The sequence below is a fragment of the Bos indicus genome, chromosome 5, assembly GCF_029378745.1.
Source record: "Bos indicus isolate NIAB-ARS_2022 breed Sahiwal x Tharparkar chromosome 5, NIAB-ARS_B.indTharparkar_mat_pri_1.0, whole genome shotgun sequence".
Classification (NCBI taxonomy): Eukaryota; Metazoa; Chordata; class Mammalia; order Artiodactyla; family Bovidae; genus Bos; species Bos indicus.
In genome coordinates, this window is record NC_091764.1 from 90,500,048 (window position 1) to 90,510,149 (window position 10,102).

The 10,102-nt window shown below is 42.4% G+C and overlaps 1 protein-coding gene across 1 annotated transcript in view; it reads right to left on the bottom strand.

Moving 5' to 3' along the window:
* Positions 1-6,503, bottom strand: part of AEBP2 (AE binding protein 2) — a 61,892-nt gene extending 55,389 nt beyond the window's left edge. The window contains exon 1 of the mRNA XM_019961485.2: positions 5,655-6,503. Coding sequence (XP_019817044.2) covers positions 5,655-6,310 — 656 coding nt within the window. The 5' untranslated portion in view covers positions 6,311-6,503. The remainder of the gene's footprint in view (positions 1-5,654) is intronic.
* Between the last annotated feature and the right edge of the window lie 3,599 nt (positions 6,504-10,102).

Here is a 10,102-nt window from a genome sequence, read left to right on the forward strand (position 1 = left end):
TAGTAAAGTGTGTGCCAAATACTGCACATTTATTCCCCACAACCACCTTACAGGAAAGGAACTATTAATGTCCCTCTTCTGCAGATAAAAAACCTGAAGTAGCACTAAGATGTTAAATAACCTAAATGACTGTCCCACGGTCACCCAGCTTCAGTGACAGCCAGAATTCAAATCCAAGCATTCTGACTCATGGTGTACTCTTAACCACTTCTCTTGCTATCCTTCTCTCATTAACTTCAAATTTTCCATTTGCCTTTGATAAAACATTGGGCATTTTTCTACTATAAATGCTTCTAAACAGTGGTTAAAATAAAAACAAAAAACCCCAAGTGCCTATCCATTTTGGATTTTTCTATCAACTTATTTTGTAAATATGCTCTTTACAGAAAGTTACTGAGTTTCCAATCATTTAAAAATTATTTATTGGGCACCTCTGGATTGCCTCTAAACTGACAGTTCTTAGCTTAGACCAGACATTTCCGAGACTGATAAAAACTACTGACATCTTCTCAGAGAAACGTCCACATGAAATTTTCCATTCAATCTCACTGACCTTACTAGAGTATGCCCCCAGAGAAAAAGTTGGCCTTAAATCACTATACCAAGTACAATAATCCAACCAAAGGCATCAATTCCTGGCCCTCACTTTATAGTCTTCCTTATACAAATTCTACTGCTGGTATTTCAGTTTAATTCTAAGAACTGAGTACACACCGTAAGCACATACTGCTAAGACACTACAAAGATGGAAATGAGCTAAACCGTCCCTGCTCTCAAAACTACCATGTTACAACAAAAAGGATGAAGCAAAGCATTCAAATAGGAGGTCTTCAGAATAGTCGACAGGGCTTCTTAATAGAGAGTCATGAAAACCTTAATAAAACCTTCATGGGAAAACCTAACCTGGTCTTACAGTTAAGGAATTAAGGGTCAAAGATGTTAGCAATACTAAGATTTGAATCTCATCCTTTGACCCTTGATTACAGGCTATTCATGTTGCAATATTCTACATCCTTCCATCTATATAGAACAGAGCCACAAACTGGGAGGAAAAAGCAAGGAAGAAATACAAATACGGTACTAAGAGCAATACCATATTTCCTTTTAATTAAAAGACCACATTTTCTTTTAATTAAAAGGAAGACCATATTTCCTTTTAATTAAAGGGAAGAAGAAATTAATATCATTTAAAAAGACCTAATTTGTCATGGTATTTTGTAGGGTTTTGAAAGGCTGTCTCCATCAACAGAAATTTGAAGCAATTATTTTGTATCATAATATGAATAAAAAGAAAAGTGGGGAAAATGTTGTCTGCTAAGTGAAGATGTATGAAGAAAATGTGAGCAGGTACATTTAGGTCATAAAATCCTTGGCTCTCTTTCTCTCAGAAGACTTGCTCTGAGGAAACTAGTTGCTAGGTCCTAAGAACACATAAGGAGCCTTATAGAGATACTGACCTGGTAACTGAGGCCACCTGCCAAAAGCTATATAAGTGAGATGGTTTCCAGCCCCAGTCAAGCCTTCAGATGACTGCAGTGCTGGCCAACACTTTTGCTGCAATAAGAGACTAAGCCAGAACCACCCAGCTAAGTAGCTCCTTTCTTGACTTCTAGAAACCACATGTGGTACTAAATGTTTGTTTCTTTAAGTTGCTAAATCTGGAGCATATTTGTTAGACAGCAATAAATAGCTAACACAATAGTTAAGGTGTGAAATCGCTAACTTTGAAATCAAAGTTTGTGCTAATTAAAAGTTTCAGAGCAATATGCAAGACGGATGAGAGGAAAGTGTTTTGTCTATCTCTCACCATATCCAATGGAGTCCTTCCTGCACATGGTAAATACCTAAGCTTGGTAACAAACTAGCATACACACAAGATTTCCTAACTGACCCAAGGAGAACAGCCTCAAAGTTTCTTAAAAGTAAAATGGTTCCCTTGAATCTTTCCATATAAGTTCAATCCTGAAGGCTGTAGTTTTACTGTTGTTTACTTTTTAGCACAGAGCCATACCTTCCTTAACTGAAAATTACAATATGTAATCAATGAAAACTGAGACTAAATTGTTAGCAGCTCTTCTCTAAATTTAGTCAAAACTAAAAGGTAGCTTAAAAGTGGTTCCCGAGAGACTATAAGCAGCTGCTTCAGAGTTGAAAGGCAAATAGTGAAAAGCAGTTCCATCATGAAGTATGAGCAAAATACTTTTATCAGTATTTGATTGTCTCAACCATACAGAGCCTTAATAGATCTTGATGATAACCTCAGCATGAAGCTTTCTAGTATTAATCCAATTTAAAAGTTTAGCCTCCATACTAGAAAAAAAATCTTCCCAATCATACTACTGGGCAAGTGGGCAACATAACCCTGTTTTCCCAGCGTCAAAATGATCTTAATTAAACCTCAAAGTTTGCAACCCATAAAGCTGGGAATCCAAATGTTAATTCTCAAAACAGTAAGGGCCTGTAGTCTATGTTGATGATTAAGCTTCACACTAAATGCCCTTCCCTATATGCACCCATCACTTGACATCTGAATTTACCTAGAAAGGCTGATAAAAGTGGCTTTTTCAAAATAAATCATACCTTATATTCTATCTGGGGAGGAAAAACTATAATACAAAAAAGAGACAAATAACCACAAAATACAGGCTGTTATTATCAATTCACTTATACGGACAAGCAACTAAAAATATAAACTAACTTTTACACTAAAAAAAAATTTCAGAGGCATTTCAAGTTCTAAAATTCTATTTAAAAGTCAACTTAGGCTCTGAAATTAGCTTAAAAGGTGGTAATTTTTTAAAAAGTACTTAAGCTTAGATTCAAAGTTAAACAAAAGCTAGTTTTTAGTGGCCTCACATGGCTAAATATTCTCTCCAAAGAAAATTCCATTATCTTTATAACCGAAGTTAAGAGTAAACATATATCAACTTTAAGGTTTCCTAATCTTACCAAAATAAACATCAGTACACTTAACGCTGGTTTTGAATAACTTTCTCCTGGGGAAAACAATGTTTTTGGAATTGTGTGACTTAATCATTTTATAAGTTAATCATTTTCACAACACTTCAAATATATGTTGTAAACTGACTCCTTGGATCACAAGCTTTATATTCAAATCTTTACAGTTAGTTCTTTCTTCAAAAGAAGCACTTAAGAGTTAAAAATATTTAAGATATTTCAACACGTTCTAAAGAATGTTACATAAACTCAAAAGTATAATCTTATTTCAATGTGAAAGCTCAATAGACATTCTAACAAAAGAGTAAATTCTAATGATAATAAAATCTTTGCAACAGGAATGCCTCATGTTTTTAAAAAGCACTTTAAAACCACGATATCCTTCCATCAGTTACAAATATAAAGACTTCCCACCATGAAATCAATCTATAAAATCCACAGATTGATGTAATCTGCATGGCAGTTTATAAGAATTATGAATCCTTTGCAAACTTAAAATAACTCAAAAAAAAAAAAAAAAACCTGAAAAGCAAAGGAGGGGGGCATTTCAAAGTTAATATTATCAAGATCACAACCAGTTTCACTTAGCAATAAAGGTTTTTTCATACAAGTGATAAATTCATTACCCTGTAATGGTAAAAAGATTATAGTATTTTGTAGTCTCTAATATTTAAGCATCCAGAAGAGCAAGTATGCCTTTTTATCAAATTTTAACCTTATTTGGACTTGTGACACCAGCATCTTACTCCTTACTCTGAAATGAGGTAAGAATTCCATATTCAAGTGAGTATCTAATAAAAATTACGTCAAAACTCCACTTGCTTAAGTATTACTGGACCAACTACTCAGTCTCCTAAAATGAAATAGTAGACAGACATTAAATTTAAAAAAAAAAAAAAACCCAACAATCTGGCATATACTGCTTATAGCTTATTTAAAGAGAGTAATTCTAACTCTGGTGAAGTGGAACTAGCAGGGGACTTGAGAACCTTTGTTCAGATCCAGCTCCACCACTTCCATTCCATAGTTACTGTTTTGAGTAAGACACTTAACTTGCTTCTTCTGTGTTTAAGCCTTGCACCAGAGTTGTGAAAATGAAATGATTGGCACATTTAAATCCTGCAGTGCTACTAGGCAAGTTTGTGTGTATGCTAGGTAAACAGAACAACTGTGGAAGACACTGAATTGTATGAACTAATGTAAACTTTTAAGTATCTACTGGTACCAATGAAGGCGTATACAGTAAAACGACAAATAATACATGCTTCGTTAGGCAGTTCACACCAATTTTTGATTTTCTTAAAGACATTCTCCTTCCTATCCTGCCTACATAGTTCAGGACAATTTTTTCAAGGTTTGCAGTGTATTTTACCCCATTCAAAGTTATTTCCTTAGATATTAAAATAAATGTCAAATAGAATTTGATGCTGTATTTTCAAAATATTTAGGGCTGTGAATTCCTCATAATACTAAATATAAGCCAATGTGTTCATTTTTATCAGTTAACAATAGAACTCCTGGAACTTTAGAATACTTAAACTTTCAAATCCAAGCCAATACCGATTGTTAAAATTCTACTGCTCATCCAAACATTAGCAGACGGTCAAAATAACTGCTAATATACTTTAGATGCAGTACAATACGCATGACGTGGTTCTGTTCTATCAAAATAAAATACATTAACAACCAATTAGTTAAAATATGAAATCTTCCGGAGATGAAAAGTAATGACAATAACATCTGAAACACACCATAACAATGAGTATCTTAAAACCCCCAAAAAATGAAGCGCATTTTTGTCAGTCTCCACATTCTTTCTAAAAAGCTTTAGAAAACTACTAATCCCTTCAGAAATCTCGCCAAAACATGACTTTAAATATTATCACCTAAAATCACGACTCATGTTGAATCATTAGTGTACACAGATTTTAAAACGCATACTAACATGTTGTACCTTAAGACTGCATTTTGTTACTACTGCAACTCTCTTCGGCTCGGTAAAGTTACCTTAAACGACACCAACTCATTATTCTCTTACAAAACGATGTGTACAGTTTGAGAACTTTCTCCCCAGTTTGACCACCAACCAAATAAAGAGAGGTTATTAAAATCATTTTGGAGACCAGGTTAAGGAAGATATGAGGAATTCTGGAAGCGCTAGTCAAATAGAAAAGAATAGTCTTTTTTTCCCTAAGTAAAAGAAAAGTGATGGTTGGGGTCCCCCTCCCTGAACAAGGAAGTTCTCTTACATCCAGGCGAGACCAGCCATGTTGGAAAACACTTGTCAGTTACAGTTGTGACAAGTCTTCGCCAACACCGCCCGGGGAAGCTAACCTTGTGTACCGAGGTGTGTACATCAAGGCCCTCTTCAGCTCCGCCGGAGGTTCTGGGCCTACTTTGGGGATGGTTTCCGAGTTGGAGCCGTCCTTCGGTCCGAACGGAGTGCAGAGCCGAGGGGGAAAGAGGGCGGGGAAAGGAGAGTTGGGGGGAAAAGGGTTTTGAAGAGTTGGAAGCCGCTATCCGCAGCGAGAGGGGCGCGGCGGCAGGGAGAGGTTTCCGAGTTGAGAGCCGGGGGGGTGGGGGGGAGGGGCCGAGGATTCGGGGAACAGGGGGACTCTCAGCAGAAAGTCCCCCTCGGAGGGGCCCAGGAGCGCCAGAGGAGGAAGGGAAGCGGAGGAACGCTTCGGGGTACTGACCTGTCCTCCGAGTCCATGCGGCTCAGGGGTTCCCCATCCGACGACATCTCCAAGCTGCCTCGCCGGCCCCCGGAGGTCGCGCTGCTTCCGCCTCCCCCGGTCCCGTAGCCCTCGTCGCCGCCGCTGGAGACGACGCTGCTGCTACTGCTGCCGCCCCCGCCGCCGCCCTGGCTGCCCCGCGGTCCCTTGGGCTCCTCCAGGCCCTCCTTGCCGTCCCCATCCCCGCTGCTGCTGCTGGCGGCGCCGGGGCTCAGCGAGCGCGTCTCGTCGCTGCTGCTCCCGCCGCTGCTGCTGCCCACCAGGCTCTCGGCGCTGCTTTCCTCCTCGCCCCCGCCACTGCTGCTCTCGTCCTCCTCCTCCTCCTCGTCGTCGTCCTCCTCCTCGTCGTCGTCCTCCCCGGCCTGGCTGGCGCTCTCGGGGCTCGGCTCCGACATCGTCTCCGCCTCGCCGCCCCCCACTCCGCCGCCGCCCCCACCGCCGTTCAGCAGCAGCGCCGCCACCGCCTCGGCCTCCGCCTCCTCCTCCTCGTCCTCCTCCTCCTCCTCCTCGGGGGGCTCAGCCCGGCCCCGCGCCGCCGGCCCGGGGCTGCCAGGGGGCAGAGGGCTCAGGCGGGAGAGCTCCTCCAGGTCGGCCATGTCGGTGAGAGCGGCGGCCATGGCGGCGCCTGCTCCTCCTCCTCCTCCTCTGGCTCCTCCGCCTCCCCGCCGCCGCCGCCGCCTCCCTCTCTCGACTCTCGCTCCCTCGCCCCCCTCCCAAACGCCCCAAACTCGGCCGACGCCGCGGCAGAGCGGGAGGAGGGCCCGCGAGCTGCGTCAGCCTGCACACGCGCTACGGAACCCGCGCGGGGACAGGCGCGCCACTGCGCTCACTCACGCGGAGACGGCTGCGCGCCTGCGCGGCGGCACGCGGTGGCACCTCCCCTCGGCTGCGGGCTCCGCGCCCGCGCCCCCGGCCGCGCCCCCTCTGGGCCCCCGCCCGGACCCGCCGGGACTCAGAGTTTCCGCGGGGGCTGCCCACGCCTTCCCCGGCCGCGCGGCGGGCGGAACACGCGGAACGAAAAGCTGGGCGCCGGCCGTGGATTCTAACAGCCCCCGCCCCGAGGGCTCACGATCGAGTCATTCATTCCGGGAGTGTTTGGGGAGCGTCCCCGGCGCACGGGCGCTGAGCCAAGAATCGAACAAGTCCCTAGGCTCCTGAGAGCTGACAGTCTAAGAGGAGAGGCAAGGAAAATGAGTAAAAATAAATAATACAGTGCTAGGTACTGAATCCATACGCGCGACGCAGAGCCACAGGTTTTTATCTAACCTACGTTCGAATACCCCCGAGGACTGGTTAAATCACAGTCTGAGAGCAAACATCTCTGTGCAACATCTTCAAACTTTTTAGCTCCTGAGCCCTCTGAAACGATTTTGTACATCTTCCTACATCCACATGTTTAAAGTGACATCCACATTTTTTTCCAGCCTCATATTTTACGACTGTCACACTTTTTTAAATGTAGTCAACCAATGAATCCTGAATTCCATACGGATTTAATACCCACCAATATCTTTTAAATACAGTCTCGTCTATACTTCGGCAATTTCCATCCTTTATTCTCTGGAGTTCATTTACATTTTACATCTCCAGAATTTTATCCTAATATTTTATATTTGAACTGTTTTATTGTTCATCTTATATATTTCCTGTATACATCTATATACACAAAAAATGTGTATCGAAATTGAAATTCAAGGTTCTTTCTAAATCTCCTGAGATCATAACACTGTTAACACTTATTTCAACTGATCAAAACAAATATATTTCAAATATTTACAAATAGATATTAAACCCAAAAGTTGGCAATGCATCTTGCAGAGATGGAATTGAATATTTTTTTTAAAGCTAGATTATTATCAGTGGACGAGTATTTCTAGAATGAAAATGAGATGCTTCCATTCAGTTCAGTTCAGTCCAGTCGCTCAGTCATGTCCGACTCTTTGCGACCCCATGATTCGCAGCAGGCCAGGCCTCCCAGTCCATCACCGTCTCCTGGAGTTCACTCAAACTCATGTCCATCTAGTCGGTGATGCCATCCAGCCATCTCATCCTCTGTTGTCCCCTTTTCCTCCTGCCCCCAATCCCTCCCAGCATCAGAGTCTTTTCCAATGAGTCAACTCTTCGCATGAGGTGGCCAAAGCACTGGAGTTTCAGCTTAAGCATGATTCCTTCCAAAGAACACCCAAGGCTGATCTCCTTTAGAATGGACTGGTTGGATCTCCTTGCAGTCCAAGGGACTCTCAAGAGTCTTCTCCAACACCACAGTTGAAAAGCATCAATTCTTTGGCGCTCAGCTTTCTTCACAGTCCAACTCTCACATCCATACATGACCATTGGAAAAACCATAGCCTTGACTAGATGGACCTTTGTTGACAAAGTAATGTCTCCGCTTTTCAATATGCTGTCTAGGTTGGTCATAACTTTCCTTCCAAGGAGTAAGCGTCTTTTAATTTCATGGCTGCAGTCACCAACTGCAGTGATTTTGGAGCCCAGAAAAATAAAGTCTGCCACTGTTTCCACTGTTTCCCCATCTATTTCCCATGAAGTGATGGGACCAGATGCCATGATCTTCCTTTTCTGAATGTTGAGCTTTAAGCCAACTTTTTCACTCTCCACTTTCACTTTCTTTTTGTTGTTGTTGTTTTTTCCACTTTCACTTTCATCAAGAGGCTTTTTAGTTCCTCTTCACTTTCTGCCATAAGGGTGGTATCATCTGCATATCTGAAGTTATTGATATTTCTCCCGGCAATCTTGATTCCAGCTTGTGCCTCTTCCAGCCCAGCATTTCTCATGATGTACTCTGCATATAAGTTAAATAAGCAGGGTGACAATATACAGCCTTGACGTACTCCTTTTCCTATCTGGAACCAGTCTGTTGTTCCATGTCCAGTTCTAACTGTTGCTTCCTGACCTGCATACAGGTTTCTCAAGAGGCCAGTCAGGTGGTCTGGTATTCCCATCGCTTTCAGAATTTTCCACAGTTTATTGTGATCCACACAGTTAAAGGCTTTGGCATAGTCAATAAAGCAGAAAGAGATGCTTTTCTGGAACCCTATTGCTTTTTTCCGTGATCCAGCGGATGTTGGCAATTTGATCTCTGGTTCCTCTGACTTTTCTAAAACCAGCTTGAACATCTGGAAGTTCACGGTTCACGTATTGCTGAAGCCTAGCTTGAAGAATTTTGAGCATTACTTTACTAGCGTGTGAGATGAGTGCAATTGTGCGGTAGTTTGAGCATTCTTTGGCATTGCCTTTCTTTGAGATCGGAATGAAAACTGACCTTTTCCAGTCCTGTGGCCACTGATGAGTTTTCCAAATTTGCTGGCATATTGAGTGCAGCACTTTCACAGCATCTTCTTTCAGGATTTGAAATAGCTCAACTGGAATTCCATCACCTCCACTAGCTTTGTTCATAGTGATGCCCTCCAAGGCCCACTTGACTTCACATTCCAGGATGTCTGGCTCTAGGTGAGTGATCACACCATCGTGATTATCTTGGTCGTGAAAATCTTTTTTGTACAGTTCTTCTGTGTATTCTTGCCACCTCTTCTTAATATCTTCTGCTTCTGTTAGGTCCATACCATTTCTGTCCTTTATCGAGCCCATCTTTGCATGAAATGTTCTCTTGGTATCTATAATTTTCTTCAAGAGATCTCTAGTCTTTCCCATTCTGTTGTTTTCCTCTGTTTCTTTGAATTGATTTCTGAGGAAGGCTTTCTTATCTCTCCTTGCTATTCTTTGGAACTCTGCATTCAGATGCTTGTATCTTTCCTTTTCTCCTTTGCTTTTTGCTTCTCTTCTTTTCACAGCTATTTGTAAGGCCTCCCTGGACAGCCATTTTGCTTTTTTGCATTTCTTTTCCATGGGGATGGTCTTGATCCCTGTCTCCTGTACAATGTCACAAACCTCATTCCATAGTTCATCAGGCACTCTATCAGATCTAGTCCCTTAAATCTATTTCTCACTTCCACTGTATAATAAGGGATTTGATTTAGGTCATACCTGAATGGTCTAGTGGTTTTCCCTACTTTCTTCAATTTAAGTCTGAATTTGGCAATAAGGAGTTCATGATCTGAGCCACAGTCAGCTCCCAGTCTTGTTTTTGCTGACTGTATAGAGCTTCTCAATCTTTGGCTACAAAGAATATAATCAGTCTGATTTCAGTGTTGACCATTTGGTGATGTCCATGTGTAGAATCTTCTCTTTGTTGTTGGAAGAGGGTGTTTACTATGACCAGTGCATTCTCTTGGCAAAACTCTATTAGCCTTTGCCCTGCTTCATTCCGTATTCCAAGGCCAAATTTGCCTGTTACTCCAGGTGTTTCTTGACTTCCTACTTTTGCATTCCAGTCCCCTATAATGAAAAAGACATCTTTTTTGGGGTGTTAGTTCTAAAAGGTCTTGTAGGTC